Source organism: Hyperolius riggenbachi, chromosome 5, assembly GCF_040937935.1.
Source record: "Hyperolius riggenbachi isolate aHypRig1 chromosome 5, aHypRig1.pri, whole genome shotgun sequence".
Taxonomy (NCBI): Eukaryota; Metazoa; Chordata; class Amphibia; order Anura; family Hyperoliidae; genus Hyperolius; species Hyperolius riggenbachi.
Genome location: NC_090650.1, coordinates 395306275 through 395323530, shown reverse-complemented (window position 1 = coordinate 395323530; position 17256 = coordinate 395306275). Strand labels below are relative to the sequence as shown.

The 17256-nt window shown below is 44.2% G+C and overlaps 1 protein-coding gene across 3 annotated transcripts in view; it reads right to left on the bottom strand.

The window, feature by feature from the left end:
* ZFPM2 (zinc finger protein, FOG family member 2) overlaps positions 1-17256 on the bottom strand; it is a 520700-nt gene that overhangs the window by 229824 nt on the left and 273620 nt on the right. For all 3 annotated transcript variants that reach the window (XM_068237825.1, XM_068237826.1, XM_068237827.1), the window contains one exon: positions 681-792. In XM_068237825.1, the coding sequence (XP_068093926.1) occupies positions 681-792 (112 nt within the window). The remainder of the gene's footprint in view (positions 1-680; positions 793-17256) is intronic.

The window sequence follows — 17256 nt, the reverse complement described above, 5'->3', positions numbered from 1 at the left end:
CAAACTGTAGTTTGAGACCTAACTTAAATAGTTATTTTGCTCTTTTGAGCTTAATTTAAGAGAACCAAATATACATGGCTCAAAACCCAAAAGGAGTCAGCCTTATTTTCCTCTCCTGCATTAATAACAGTTGCCTGAATACAGCACCCATACTTTGTTAAGTAGGTTTTGTTCTATTCATCTTTGTCAACATCCTGTTGATGATGAACTCTATTGGTTTCTTTCATCCTTATCGTCTCCCTTCCATTTTTGAAGGTTTCTCTACTGAACTCACGAGACATTAAACTGGAGAACACTCCCTGCCAACAACTGGAGGATATTGCATTTGATGGTCATTTCAGATCATTCATTGCTAGGAGAATGAACATGGGCACATCATCCTTATCCTTACTCTTATAACCCACCACTCTCTTCTCTACCTACAAGCTGCCCATTGGGTATGGATGTCTCAGTTCCTTCATTCTTTATACAGATGGGGACAATAAGTACTGCTCACTCCCAGGGAAGTCCTATGATAATCCTGACTCACCTGTTGCACAGTCTATGTGTTCTGTTCATTTTGCATGGTGCAGGCATTGTTACCACTGGAGTTGTTGGAAACCCCATTTTGAAAAAGTATTGTAAACAATAAAAAAAGACATCTTTACATCAATATGAATATAGTCGTGGTTGGTGATTACCTTTGCTGTACACGATGCAGTTGTTCTTGTTGTCCTCTACGCCTTGCCACGTTACATCCAGCAGCCATTTGGGGCCATCTGTCAGAGTCAGTGGCGCAGAAGTCTTTGTTTTCTGTAGAAACCAAAAGTTCAAGACAGTAAAATTAGGTATATTCTGTGTAAGATAAAACAGACCAAAAAAACATACTAATGTAGTGATCGTTTAGGGCCTATTTCCACTACACGCAGATTGGATGCAGAATGGATGCAGAAAAACTGACTCCAATGAATGTCTATGGGAAAATCTGCATCAGAAAAATTGCGTTTAGTGGAAACAGGCCCATACGCATTCATTGGAGTCAGTTCAATCCATTCTGCGTCCAATCTGCGTGTAGTGGAAACAGACCCTAAAGGATATCCTAGGCGGTTATTCAAATCTAGCTTAAAGAGGAACTCCAGTGAACATTTTACTGCTGGCAGGTGATGTAGCTGCTGCATGCTTTTTGGCAGTTGGAAACAGCTGTAAACAGCTATTTCCCACAATGCAGCAAGGTTCACAGACAGGAAGCTGCCAAGAGTACGTACTTTTCTTGTTTCTTGGGGGGGGGGGGGGGGGTTCATCCCAATATCAGTCATACAGCACCCCCTGATGCTCTGTTTGTGAAAAGGAATAGATTACTCATGTAAAGGGGGGTATCAGCTACTGATTGGGATAAAGTTCAATTCTTGGTCGGAGTTTCTCTTTAAGGCCTCCTTTCCAAGAACTGTTGATAGGCAGGGAAATGCCTCTCAAACTCTCGCAACTGGTAACTGCTTCTTGCTGCATGATAATTGCTTACTTCTGCCTGGTAACTGCTTGCTGAGCACACAGCTCAACAGTTCGTGGAAAGGAGGCCTAACTTACCTGGGGCTTCTTCCAGCCAGTAGAAGGAATGTGTAACCCTCGCCGCAGGTAGCCTCTGCAGTATCAGCGACCCCGATGGATCAGCGTCTTCTGGGTTCATAGGTGGGCATGCGCCTGCACTATGTGCGCAAGTGCCCATGTCATCCGGAAAGCACTGTGCCTGCGCAGGTGCAGCATGCTCCTGGTGATATAGGAGCCATCTGGGGTCGCCCACAGATGCAGAGGCTGCTAGCGGGACCCGGGAGGAGACCAGAGCTGTGGCAATGGTTACCCATGACTTCTACGGGCTGGAAGAGGCCCCAGGTAAGTAAAGATAGATTTTATCAATCTCCACTTATATCCTTTAACCACTTAATGACAAGCTGACGTATAAAACGTTCTGCTAGAGCCTCTTAATGGCTCCAGGACGTTTTTATAAGTCAGACAGTGCTGCTGCCGCTGTGCGCGTGCGCACTCCCGCGGGTGCGCGTGCACGTGCATTCCCGTGCATGCGAAAATAGTGGGAAAAAAAACCACCAAAGAAAAAATACATCTTTATTTCCAAAATACTATATTGTCACCAAACTTTGTACTAGGGACATAATTAAAATCTCGTGATAACCAGAAGAAATAGGCAGATAAAATGTGTGGGTTTTATGCACAGTACCAGTGTTTATATTAAAACTATAGGGGATGAAATTGGAGAAATAGTGTATTTTTCATTATTACCTTGTTTTTCCCTTTAAAATGCATAGAAAATAAAGTAATTACTGAAAACAAATATCAACCTCAAAAAGCCCAATTGGTGGTGAAAAAATCAAGATATAGATCATTTCATTGTGATAAGTAGTGATTAAGCTATTGGCAAATGAAAGGGATGAGCACTGAAAGGTGAAAATCGCTCTTGTCCGTAAGAGTAAAAACCCCTTTGAGGTGAAGTGGTTAAAGGACAACTGAAGTAAGAGGAGTATGGAGGTTTCCATATTTATTTCCTTTTAAACAATGCCAGTTGCCTGGCAGCCCTGCTGATTTTCTGTGCATCAGTAGTGATTGAATCACACACCTGAAACAACCATGCTGCAAATGCAGTAAAACTTCAGTCAATCATCTTATCTGCATGCTTCTTCAGGCCAGAAACCCACTGGGAGCGCTTTGTAAGCGTGAGTGATTTGAAAAAGCTCTTGGTAATGCAATGCTATGGGGGAGTTTATAAAATCACATCACTCAAGTGGGATCACACCCATAGTATTACATTAGCTAGAGCTTTTCAAATGACAAAGCGCTCAGAAAAGCTCTCCTAGTGGGTTTCTAGCCTCAGGGTCGATGGCTAACCGTATTATAGGCGGAGAATCAGCACGACAGCCAGGCAATGGCCATTGTTTAAAAGAAAATAAATACGGCAGCCTCAGACAAAACCCGTGGCCTGGCATCCTTCTGACCTTTCATGCATCCGTAGTAGTCTGAATCACACACCTGACACAAGCATGCGGCAAATGCAATCAATGATAAAAAATCAGTTAACTATTACTTATCGGACAGTTTGGGAATTAATCATTAGCATTCAATCTGATTACTTGGGATGGTCAATGAGATTGCAAGTTGATGCAAATTACATGTGCATTGTATGCAAATGTATACAGCTGCTGCATAAATGAGCATAAAATTTGCATCAACTCCCAATTATGAGCATCTCATTAACCATGCCTAATGCTCAACCCTGTGCAAAGTTTCAGTTTCTATTCCTGTAGAGCAAAAACAAAACAAAACAAATATTTTGATCTCATCCATAATGAGGAAGCAAAATGAAAGTAGGGATTTGGTTAAAAAAGGGACTCTCCTTTCCATTGAGCTATGTTCTTCCACTAACATTAGCACTGGAATAGTAATAACAATCATTGGATAATAACAATTGGAGAATAACAAAAAAAGTAATTCAAAGCATGGACATAAAATTTAGCACAATAAAAAAGTTATTTTTTTAACCATTAAGCCTGGTACACACCTTCAATTTTGATTGGTCAATTTTACCACCTCCGTGTAATATGAGGGTCAACAGATTTTACATACTATGAGCACACAGAGAGATGGTAAAATTGGTCAGTGATTGGCAATCAAAGTTGGAAATGTGCATCAGGCTTAACATACTACACAGCATCCTTATTTTCTCTTTCAGACTTTCTGTGATGTGGAGCAATTCCCTCCCCCAGCCAGTATGTCAGTCCACCTGTGTGTGTGTTGCTGGGTGGATGAGGGGTGGAGACACAGCTTCCACAAGGAGTTTATATATTAACAGACATGCAGAGAAGATAAGGTTCTAATGCATCCAGCTGACCTGCTCATTCACAACCTCTTGTAGCCGCAGTGATGGTCAGGAACCAGAACACAAAACTCATGATCAGCAATTTTCAGAGAATCACTGTAGGATCTAATGATAACAATTACATTCCACAACAGGCTGCTGTCCTTCTGGCTACCAAGGCAGCCGTATGGCCTACAGATACATATCCAAAAACAAAGCTACAGATTACCCAGCACACTCATGGTGAACCAGAATGCCTAGGAGTGTGTAAGGGGCTATTTAGGACCAAAAAGCCCTCTTGCTAAAATAATACGCAAAGCAGAAGTTTGCCTTCTTAAAACAGAAGGTATTTGCTATTATTCAGATTGGAGTGGGCATATGATGTGTCCCACAATGCATAACTGCTGAATATGTTAATCATCCTGTGTTGTCCCTGTAAGCTAACCACACCTCCAGAACAGCTGAGCCCCTGAATGAGTCACGACGGTGATGAAACGCGTAGGGCGGAGCGGGAGGTACGCGGTGACGTCACAGTAAGGCAGCAAGGAAGTGGGAGACCCGGTGGCGTGCGCTCTATACCGCGGATCGAGTAGCTGCTTTGGAACCACTGTCTGACGCTTGCATCATAATAAAATGCTGGAATTGCTTTTATGAATACCTGGCTGACCGGAATTTGTTTATACGCAGTGTGGCAAGACGCGCTTCTGGTGAGTGGGGCCACACAGGGGGAGCCCAAGCAAATTCTTCCCAAGGTGGTGGCACTACCCCCAGGAGTGCACTCACGTGGTGTGGATTTTTACTTAAAGTGGCAATACTTTGCACTATGTGCATTTGTTTGTGATTATTCATAGGGTGGCAATCCTCTGTGAGAGGTATTGGAGCGCAGTAATATCGACTTATTAGAACAGCTGGAATGCAATGATGTGTCTATTTGTTAATTGTACAGAGCCACAATAATCCAACATGCATACAGACTGTTTTGGATTGGTTGACCCTCATCAGTGCACGGCATGGATGTGGCTCTATGAGGTAGGACTTGAAGCAACCAGAGTGACAGATTACCCAGCAAGCTCAAGGTAAACCAGAACCACACACAAAATGATCCCAATTAGGCTACTGACTCCAGACCAATTAGCCACACATAATTTCCCAGAATCCTCCTGCAAAGAACAATGAAACAAAAAAAAAAGCACAAAATGCAAAAGAAAAAAAAAGCGTTCCGGCTTCTTTGCCGATCTGAATAGCTAAATTATTATCGAGGATATTTCCAAATGATACGGTATCAGATCTCGCCGATAAGCCGGCTCCCCAGTGGTGGGGAATTATATAAAGAGAGCGCAGATGACTTTCAGAGCAGAGATCCGTGTTTGCAAGTGAACTTTAGCTACATTGTACTTGGTTATCAATAAGATCTCACTATTTCCTGAAAGAGACAGGAAAGAATTCAGGGAATCAGTATCCATTTCAAAACCTTATCCGCCGTAACATTTATTTTCTAGTAGGAAATTATTCGGAATGAATAATGTAATTTCCCCCCTCTCTATCTTCGCCGCGTGATGATGTACAGTTTTACTGCCACTGAAATAATAATATTGTTAATGTTTCAATATGTAGGCTCCGGCGGCGGCACGGGGAATACATTTCAAAGCAGGGGAACGGAGGCGTGACACCTCGTCCTTTGAGGCTTCGAAAAAAAAAATTAAAAAATAAATAAAGAGAAGCAATTTTTATTTCAGCCAAGGATTTATTTTTACACAGAACAAAGAATGGGTTTTACATCCTGTTATTAAACGAGGTTGTAATATTGCATTAATAGGCTAACTCAAAGTAGGGATATGAAGTTCGCAAAAAGTAGAGCTGTTTGTTCTCCGCTGGATTTAAAGTATCTTGCAAATGTTACCTTGCCACTGTTTTATATTGTCATGCGACTTTATACAAACACAGAACATTTATATCGCGCTTTTCTCCTGGTGGACTCAAAGCGCCAGAGCTGCAGCCACTAGGAGGTGCTCTATAGGCAGTAGCAGTGTTAGGGAGTCTCGCCCAAGGTCTCCTACTGAATAGGTGCTGGCTTACTGAACAGGAGGAGCTGAGATTTTAACCCTTGTCGCCTGTGTCAGAGGCAGAGCCCTTCACCGGTACACTATCCAGCCATGGCTGATGTTTCGCCGCGCGCAGTACACCGAATAATTCACTCCGTTTACTGACCCTGGACAGGAGTTCACAATCTAATTTCCACTCTACAGGCTAGGGCACGTTTCAGATGGGAAGTCTGTAAACATACCAGTCACTGGCTGCAGAGGTTTGAATACTTCCAGCTAGGGCCGGTTTTAACATAAGGCACTGTAGGCACGTGCCTATAGGCGCCTGATGATGGGGAGGTGTCTCACTCTCCTCCCCGAGTGCCTCCCTCCTTCCTTTCCTATGCTGCAGCATAGATAGCTGGTTGGCTCCACCCTGTCTTTCAAGCCCCACCCCCTGCTTTTATTCATGCTTTTTTTATGCATATATTCTCAAATGCATAAGAGAGTGCAGAAAAAAGAATAAAGCTGTCCGATTTTAAAATGCAGATAAAAATGTGATAGTTAAATGTGAAGGCCGCATAAGGATGACATTGGTGTGAATCAAACAGGTGTGTTCCCTGCCTGAGAGTTATTTAGCCTAGAAAACCTGCCATGGATCTACAATACATGAAATCCAAGCAATTAGCATTCTGAAAAGGGAATAAAAATGGCAGCTTCCACGTTCCTCTCAGTTTAGACTTCCTTTAAAGGGCATCCGAGGTGAGAATAATATGGAGGCTGCCATATTTCTTTCCTTTTAAGCAATAACAGTTGCCTGGCTGCCCTGCTGGTCCTCTGCCTCTAATACTTTCAACCATAGACCCTGCACAAGCATGCAGCAGGTCGGGGGTTTCTGACAATATTGTCAGAACTGACAAGATAAGCTGCATGCTTGTTTCTGGTGTAATTCAGTTCACTACAGCAGCCAAATAGACCAGCAGGACTGCCAGGCAACTAGTATTGTTTAAAAGTAAATAAATATGGCAGCCTCCATATCACGCTCACCCCACATTCTCAGGGTTTCTTTGTTTTCAACAGCATTTCATGAACAGCAGTTTAACTGCCAAAATCAGGGATGGGCTCAAATTCGAATTTGGGTGAATCCGGATAGTTGCTATCCGGATTTCACCCAGTTATCTGTGCGGGGTGGGTGGGGCGGGGGGGGGGGGGGGAGGTCAAGCTTACCTATCTGGCGTCTTCTTCGGTCCGTCCCTCTGCGCCTCCCACACTTCCTCCTTTAACCCGCAACTATCCGGATTCACCCGAATTTGAATTTGAGCCCATCCCTGGCCAAAATACTAAGGTAGCAGCCAGCCTCCCTCCTCACTTGCACACTATTTTGTCAGTTAGACTTTGCAACTGCTGTTTAGGAAATGCTGTTGAAAACAAAGAAAACCCTGAGAATCCCCCATGAGGAGATGGACTGGCCCAAAACCTGTCGGCTCTGTCAGATTTTAACTGCCTACTTTTTTCGCGATAGTGTGATAGTGATCCTTTAACCTTCCTGGCGGTAACCCCGAACGTAGTTCGGGGTAAGCCGCGCAGGAGGTTTTCTCAGGCCCTGCTGGGCCGATCTGCGTAATTTTTTTTTTGCTGAACGCAGCTAGCACTTTGCTAGCTGCGTCAGCACACCGAGCACCGGCGCCCCGCGCCCATTCACCGCTATCCGCGCCGCCGCAGAGCCCCCCCCAGACCCCTGCGCTGCCTGGCCTATCAGCGCCAGGCAGCGCTAAGGGGTGGATCGGGTCTCCCTTAGACGTCACGACGTCCATGACGTCGGTGACGTCATCCCGCCCCGTCGCCGTTCATTCTTTGAACGGGATTTCCTGATCGCCTATGGCCGGAGGCGATCGGAGGGGCTGGGGGGATGCCGCTGAACAGCGGCTATCATGTAGCGAGCCCTGGGCTCGCTACATGATTTAAAAAAAAAAAATCAAAAAAACGGCAGCGCTGCCCCCTGGCGGTTTTTAATAGACCGCCAGGAGGGTTAAAGTGGACCTGAACTTCCCCTATCTGCCATTGAACATGCGCAACAGCATAATAACCTTTATAGAAAAACATTTCTTTGTTACAGCTGAAACAAATCCTGCAATAAATCTGCAGTGTCTACTTCCTGCTTTCATGGAAGCAGAGATATTGTTTACAGCCTGTGTTTACCAATTACCGGTAGCTCTTTGCTGACACAGCTGAAGAGATCAAGTTGCAATTTGTGATTAATCACAGATAAGAGGGGAATTAGACAGACTAAAATCTCTAAATACATACAGGGTGCATTTCTCTCTGTTTTCCTTCTGTACTGTGCAAGAGTTCAGCTCCACTTTAAACAAATACCAGTTGTCTGGCAGTCCTGCGGATCTATTTGGATGCAGTGGTATCTGAATCACACCAGAAACAAGCATGCCGCTAATCTTGTCAGAGCTTAAAAGGAAATAAATATGGCAGCCTCCTTATTCCTTTTGTCCTTTAACTACTTCGTTTGCAAACTTCCTAGGTTTGCTTTAAGAAACAGCACAGTGTCTGATTGCAACATTGAGATGCATTTTGTAAATATCTGAATTTTTTTTTAACAGACCGCTAAAAGTGTTTCTTATGAATGAGTTAATCTCATTGTCTTGAGAACAGAGCGGGGCACAGCTTGTACGCTGTGCTATTTTTCCAGCATGAAAGCAGAAGAATTCCACCTCCGTTAGCATTATACAGCGGCCAATGGAGAGTGCGTGATCTCATACTTATTTCCATCACAGTGGGTCATGGAGCAATTTGAATATTTGGATTGTATAAAGATTATCACAGTCGTGTTGCCATCAAAGGCAACCTTATAGATGCTGTGCATAAATCATTTAAAGGAAAAATAGAATAATCACAGAAATACTGTAACAACAGAAGAAGCAAACGTTTACCTAGCCAAAGAACGCTCGTTACAGGGTAACCATTGAAATAAATAAATAAATACCGTATTTTTTGGCATATAAGGCGCTCGGGACTATAAGACGCACCTAGGATTAGAGGGCAAAAACCAGAGGAAAAAATATACTAAACCTGATGTGTTCATAGTCCAGGAGCATCTTGTAGATGTTCTCCACCAATTATTGTGTCCCACGTGTGTCCTCCCGTGTCCCCATGTGTACTCTGTCCCCCTTGTGTCCTCCTGTGTCCCCATGTGTACTCTGTCCCCCTTGTGTCCTCCTGTGTTCCCATGTGTACTCTGTCCCCCTTGTGTCCTCCTGTGTTCCCATGTGTACTCTGTCCCCCTTGTGTCCTCCTGTGTTCCCATGTGTACTCTGTCCCCCTTGTGTCCTCCTGTGTTCCCATGTGTACTCTGTCCCCCTTGTGTCCTCCTGTGTTCCCATGAGGTGTCCCTCATGTGTATCCTTCTGTCCCCCATGCATCCCCATGTGGTCACTTCTGTCCCCCATGTGTCCCCTTCTGTCCCTCATGTGGTCACTTCTGTCCCCCATATGCCCCCCTATGTCCCCCATGTGGTCACTTCTGTCCCCTATGTGTCCCCCTATGTCCCCCATGTAGCCACTTCTGTCCTCCATGTGTCCCCTTCTGTCCCCCATGCATCCCCATGTGGTCACTTCTGTCCCCATGTGGTCACTTCTGTCCCCATGTGGTCACTTCTGTCCCCATGTGTTGATTTGCATTTTTTCGCCACATTCTCTGAGTGTCCACACAGCTTTGTTCTGAATTGTTTTATTGTCCAAGTACCCAATAAAGATTTTTTTTGTTTTGTTTTTTTTGCTATAAGTTTGGCAACTTTTGAGTAGATTATTTTTCCAGCATGGATTTCTTTTCTTAGTAATAGATACATGTGTACCATCCATGGAGGCACTTATTAAAGTGTTCTTATTGTTGTGGCTCACATTTTGTAGTAGCTGGCAACAGATAGCAATGGTGTTAGATTTGTTATTTTTTTGCTATCCGTTTTGAGTGGATTCTATCTGTGGCCAGAGCTTGCCTATACAATAGTCGAACTATGGCTTCAGTCAAATCCACATTTATGCACCTTGCATCCAAATTGCCTTGCTGGTGCCACCATAACCGCTAAGTACATTGTGCGCTATAGTGGTGCCCAAGCCAACAGGCGCCCCATGCGCCCAAATTCCCTGCTACGTACCTGATCTACCACCAATTGACCAGTGTATAGGCACTTCAATGCCCCTACATATGCATACATACCGAACAACCAGCACAGGACACATATATAAACTACCAAGGTATACACAGCAATGTGAAGGAACAGCAGTCGAGAAGGAACTGCCCATTAGGACTATCTGCACAGAGTTTGTATGTTCTCCCCGTGTCTGGGTGGGTTTCCTTCAGGCACTCCGGTTTCCTCCCACACCCCAAAAACATACAGATAAGTAAATTAGCTTCCCCCTTATATTGGCCCTAGACTAGGATATATACACTACACGATACATACATAGACATATGACTATGGTAGGGATTAGATTGTGAGCCCCTCTGAGGGACAGTTAAGTGACAAGACAATATACTCTGTACAGCGCTGCAGAAGATGTCAGTGCTATAATATAAATAATAATAATAAGTCTACAGCCTCTTTTTTGGTTGGAGATTACTCCTTTGAAACAGTTCCTTTCCTATCATTATTGTTATCATTATTATTATAAGGAACGCTAAGGAAGGAAATGGCAAGTGGATATTTCCTGAGACAATATTTTAGCGGTGACATCAGTCGGTTATAATGTACTCCTTGTCACTTCCACACTTCGTAAAACATCGACAGTCTTTACTGAAGACAATAGAAGGAAAGAGACACGACATGATGGCTTGTCAGGGTCAGTTACTATTGACTTTTTTTTTTTAAGATCGTCATGGTGATTGAGTCTAACAAGGAAGCACCTACATTATACAACAAACAGACAACACAAGTCAGGATCACCCCCAGATGTGTTGTGTGACCGTCTGGACACGGCCGGGCATCTCTTGGGCCCATTGTTCCTCGGTGTGTCTCTGCTGATAATGGGGGGAATAGGTTATTAATTGTCAGCAGCTGCTAGCGTTTGACACAGAGATCCTCATTTCTTCCTGGGGGTGGAAGTCCCTTCAGGCGAGGTTTCAGGCTCTTGGAAAGTAAATGGCACTTGGCTGCTTTAAAATTGGCAGAGAGACATATTTGGGACAACTGTGTTTGCCGTAACGGTACCTCGTCGAGTGAGCTGGAGATCAGACGTTAATAAGTGACTGTATAGATAGACAGTGAGAGGGACACAGTAAAGAAATACAGCCTTTCCCTACATCGCAGCTAGAGAGGATGAGGGGCCACTTTTGCCATGACAGAGAGCTGGCATCTGCAGTAAAGCCAAGCCTTGCATTGTGGGTAGAGGAGTCCCACCTGTCAATATGGATTGTGAAGGTGATCGTTTACTTGGGGGTCAGGTGATGCCAATAGTTGAAACATCTGTAATATTATAATACTAATGTTCTACTATTCTCTTATACACAGTCAGATTTTCCATAAGGCACTGTAGGCGGCTCCCTCTCCTTCCCCAGTGATCCCAACCCTCCTTCCCTATGCAGAGTGCCGAGCAGAGTGTAAATGAGAGGTTCTTCACCCGGCTCTCAGCATTCCCCTGATGAGATCTCTCTTCAGCTGGGGTATCTCCAGCTACCTAATATTTGGGGGCACCTAAAGCCATTTAGTATAGAGCAGTGATGGCTAACCTTGGCACTCCAGCTGTGGTGGAACTACAAGTCCCATGAGGCATTGCAATACTCTGACAGATCGAAGCGTAACTCGGGGAGGCAGAGGCATGATGGGATTTGTAGTTTTGTCACAGCTGGAGTGCCAAGGTTAGCCATCACTGGTATAGACTGTACTTCTTGTTACCTAATACTAAGGCGCACCTGTGGCTACCTACACCAGGTAGGGTAAGTAGGGGGGAGGTGACAGCTGGGGAAGCCAGCACACTTGCAGTGTGGTTCAGTGGGGCTTTGTGGGTTCATGGAGGGCGAAGTCTAAGGTGCCAGGACATCTGTGTCTATAGGCTCCTGCATGGTGAACCCGGGCCTGCTCTTATAGAAATCTCCAGTGCTCGTGGACTCTTGATCATACCACGGCTAGAATAGATTTAGGAACCCATAATAGGTTTAGATGCCTGTGTCCTCTTCCCCTCCTGTTCACCCCTCAAAGAAGTGTGGAATAAAGAAGTACAGGGGGACATATCAGTGACAATATCTAGTTCAAAGCTATTAAGTAATAGTAAGTAATAGTCTTCACAGTAATCAAATACACACTGGTGCTCACATTCAGGGTCCTAAACCAATTAGGACCCGACAGGTAATATCGCCTTCAACACACGGCGGCACAATGTTGGTACAAGGTGATATGCCTGCTCTAAACCCGGCGGGTTTCGCCTCCCCGTCACTAGCATAGCCCTCTGTAAATACCTAACACCAACCCCCTCCAACCCTTAGCATACACCTTTCTATATGTCTAACACCAAACCTCTTCCCTAGCATACACCTTTCTATATGCCTAACAATAACCCCCCCCCCCCCCCCCATCCCATAGCATTCCCTTACCTACAGTATATGCCTAACACCAACCCCCTAGCATACCCATATCTATATAACTAACACTAAATCCCTCCCCAGCATATCCCTATATATATGTCTAACACCAACTTCCCTCCACTAGTATACTCTATCTTTATGCCTAACGTGGGCAATTGCAGGGGCCTTAGATTCTTTGGGGCCCAATGTCAGGGATTGCAGGGGTCACAGCAACCTTATGGTCAGCACAGTACTAAAATGTTAGGTCCCTGCATACCTATTTGTCCATACCCCCCACTCATGGCTCTTTGATGACTATTGCGCCACTCTCCTCCTGTGAACCTGATCCAGGAATTTTATCCATCTGCTATTTGCATACTTGTTCTGGCTATTGGACTGATAAATTACTGCAGTGCATGTTTTACATTGCATGAAGCTTCTAGTGTCTGTGGCGTTCACAGTTCTGTATCACACTAGGGGCTCAAAACGCAATGGCGAATCGCAAGGGAACTATGCCAAATGCTTTTTTGCTTGGTAGCAGAGCGTGCAAAAGTAGCCGTAGGCAGCTGGCCTTGTGAACTGGCCCTTAGAGGATGACTTGCCTGATCACAAATGGTAATTCGCCATCTTAGGACACAAGGACGAGTCAGTTCTAACACAGGGTGCAGTAAACGCAGCTGCCCTGTATTTTAGGAGGAACAGACAGCAGACAAAAAATGGATGAGATGGAGATGGCAATGATTTTCTACTGCCGGGTTCACACTAATCCATTTCCGACATGTCCTTTTCATTCGGTTTATTCGACCTGCGGCTCACCCTAAGCCCAGTTCACCGGCGGCGTACTGATACGTACGCCCCACAAATTGCTTGATCGCATTCTTGACATTCCTTCGCCCCCTGGAAGTCGCTCCATCGCTCGGGCTCATTGTTCTGCCACAGCCCCACATTGCAACATCCTCAGCTAGAATAAGCGAGGGGCTTTGTGCTGCTAAGTAAGAGCCGCAAAGACAGGAAGAACACAAAAGTAAGCAAGCGGTATAAGATGCATAAATAATAAAAATGTAAAAACTTTATTTGTTTTATGAACTGTATAAATGTATCCCTGTACACAAACATAATAGTACAAATCTTTGTCATAAAAAGCAATTGATGACGTGTCCCTTTAATGAAGACGTTGGGGTGTCCAAACACCCTAGGGAGAGAATGCATTCTATTGGCTACAGCTACTCTGGCACTTTTATTGCCCTGAGGAAGCGGGCTTGCACCTGCGAAACGCGTTGCCTGTGCATAATGAAACTTGTGACTGCTGTTATGGAGGGAAGCCACCTCATTGATTTACTTTTATAGTTTTTTTAATCCAATTTTATTCATACCGGAGCACCCTTTTTTATCCCTGCTGTGTGTCCCTTTAATTACTGCTTTTCCTCCCCCCCCCCCCTCCCCCTTGAGTTATGTTTTAAGCATCTTATTTTTAATATTTTATTCTCTGGGAAACCCACAGCTACGGTGTAGCTGTTTGCTGAGTCTATGATTAACTTAGTGTGCCACAGGGCGGTATTAATAACTGCAGATAAAGAACTCTGCCGTAACATTTTACTGCAAATAGTAAAACAACACGCAAAAAAAAATAAATAAATATATATATATATAAAAAAGGAAGAATGTAATTTAAGCCGGGAAACATATAAAGTGAAATAATCAAGATGAAATGGCCTATCTCGCCTAGAACAGAAATACCCATTTAACAGATACAGTAGCCAAGGAATATTATAGCCAGCTTTGCAGTGATTACCAACCCATGCTCCAAATTCACTATAAAATGAAAATCAATATTTCCACAAGTTCCTGCAACATAAAAGATAACCTTCATTGATTTTTCTAGACTTAGACTTCGATGATAAAATCTAATATAAATTTTCAGCCACGAGGATTTGGATCAGAGCTTCTGCGATAAGTCTTGCACATCCTTTAAGAGGTGAGGTTTTTTTTTTTTTAAGTGCGCATTTATACTATTTATAATTTACCTTGTATTTGTGGGAAAAAGCTCGTTCTGGGCTTTATCAAGCATCTCCTTTAATTTTTTATAACTGGGAAGCTAAAGCCAGTTCCAGATAATTTGGGAATTCCAGTGGAATGGTGATAGGGAGGATGGGGCAGCAGTGTATGGCTGGAAAAAGGAGGAAAAAAAAAATATATAAAAAATAAAGTGCTAACCGGTAATAGCCTCCACGGCTGCGCTGATTAAATGCTGCCGTAGATGAAAGGCCTGCCATCGCTGCAATAAATTAACCAATCACACAAATCCCAACTCGCTGCTAATCCTGCCGTGATACTCTGATCCTCTGATCAGCTCAAGGAGACTGCTGGTTCTCTAACCCCGGCATTTCATGTGTACAACCAGCTAATGATAGCTCGCTGACCAGTTCAACGGCACGTTCTATCTTTCCCATTATTGGCTCTTCTATGGAGAAGAAAAAGAAGAAAAAGCAATACCTCCCCCAACAGCCCCCAATCCTGATTTTTTGTTCAAGTTTTGGTTATGAATACAAACACAGAACACAGAACATTTATATCGCGCTTTTCTCCTGGCGGACTCAAAGCGCCAGAGCTGCAGCCACTAGGACGCGCTCTATAGGCAGTAGCAGTGTTAGGGAGTCTTGCCCAAGGTCTCCTACTGAATAGGTGCTGGCTTACCGAACAGGCAGAGCCGAGATTCGAACCCAGGTACTCCATTCTAATCAGAAATGTTTCTGCTGTAATAAATCTTATCTCAATCAGACTGGCTCTATTTGGTACATCGCAGACGAGAAGGAAGCTTGTCATTTCCCCTCCCACATTGCTTTCTTCATATATATATTTTGTTTTTAAGATGTGATTTAGGCTTTTCAGCTCTTAAAGCAGCAGGGACATTCATACTATGTCAGGGGGAAAAACGCATATTTAAGTAGATTGCTACTTGTTCTACTTACATAGCAGACGTATTGTACTGTCCACTTTTTGATTTCAGTTAATTTTATATAGTAAATGGCATTTGCCATTTTGGTTCCCTCTGGCGAATGCAATCCTGATGTAATTTCCTCCCTTAGTTTTTGTTTTCCTCCTGGAATCTGCACCGTCATAGCTAGCTTGCTTTGTAAACACATGAGAGCAAAGGCATAGATCATATTTCAGTAGCACTGAACAGCACTCAATCAGTGAGAAGCAGCAATGTGGGAGGGGAAATGACAAGCTTCCTTCTCGTCTGCAATGTACCAAATAGAGCCAGTCTGATTGAGATAAGATTTATTACAGCAGAAACATTTCTGATTAGAATGGAGTACTTGCAATACAGGGTCCGGTTGCAGGCTGCATAATAAACACAAAGCAGTGGGTATATGGAATTTGATTTTGCAGCTGACAATCCCTCTTTAAAGAGAACCCAAGGTGGGTTCTAAGAATCCTATTAGCACACAGAGGCTGGGTCTGCAAATAATGCCCAGCCTCTGTTGCTATACTGTCTCCCCCCAGGCCCCCCCTGTGCTCTGCGTCCCATCCCTCCAATCAGCAGGGAGGGAGGGGACACAGGCGGGGAGCGGCGATATAGAGGAGGCAGGGGAGCGGCGGAGAGTGACAGTGTGGATGTAAACAGCCTCCTATCGACACGCTGCATGTCGCTTGCACGGCGATTTGATTTATGGGGCCAGCAGAGCGCAGGGGGCAGACAGTATAGCAACAGAGGCTGGGCATTATATGCAGACCCAGCCTCTGTGTGCTGATAGCATACTTACAACCAACCTCGGGTTCTCTTTAAAGAACCATTAATGTAAAAAAATAATACAATTTAAAACCCATGTGTAAGATGGACATTTGTTCTAAAGTAATATGCGCTATAAATTACATTTTTTCATACGTTATGCTTGGTACACACGATGTGTTTTTTCGGTCAATTTTCCATCCAATCGATTTCCGATTCGATTTCTGTTATCTGTTCTTATCTATTTCCATTCACTCTTATGAGAAATCGATCAGAAAAAAACGATCGAAAATAAGATTGGACATGTTGGAAATTATCTATCGAACCATGTATCTATCTATCTATCCATCTATCTATCTATCACAAAATTGTATGATGTGTAGAGATGTTGCGAACTGTTCGCTCGGCGAACATCTCTGGGGCTTTTACTATTTCCGGGTCGCTCTGACCCGGAGTAGTATGCCTGCGCTGCCCGGCGAAGCGCGTCCTAGATCGCGCTCCTGTTGCCCGGCACTCTCTGCGCATGTGCGTGACGTCGTTCATGACGTCACGCACATGCGCAGAGAGTGCCCGGCAACAGGAGCGCGATCTAGGACGCGCTTCGCCGGGCAGCGCAGGCGTACTACTCCGGGTCAGAGCGACCCGGAAGTAGTAAAAGCCCCATGTATTCAGAGATGTTCGCCGGCGAACGGTTCGGGAACCGTTCGCTACATCTCTAATGGTGTGTACTTAGCTTACTGTCACTTATAGTAATAGTAAAAATCTGACAGCTCTAGCAGGTTTTGGACAAGTCCATCTCTTCATAGAGGATGCTCAGGAATTCCTTTATTTCCAAGCGCAATCCCTGGATGGCAATGGCACAGTCCAACCGCCAGAACAGTGTGCTGAGAGGATGCATGCTGGCTGCCATCTTTGTTAAAGTCCTTTTCAAGGAGTGCTTTTGAAAAGATCTTCTGTATTTAATTTGACTTCAGTAGAATTAAAATAGAAGTAAAGCAGCCCAGCTTATTTTAAGTCACCGCCTTAGGCCTCTTGCATGCTACATGCGATTCCGATTTTTTTATACGTCCGATTTTGGATTCCGATTAAAAATCTTA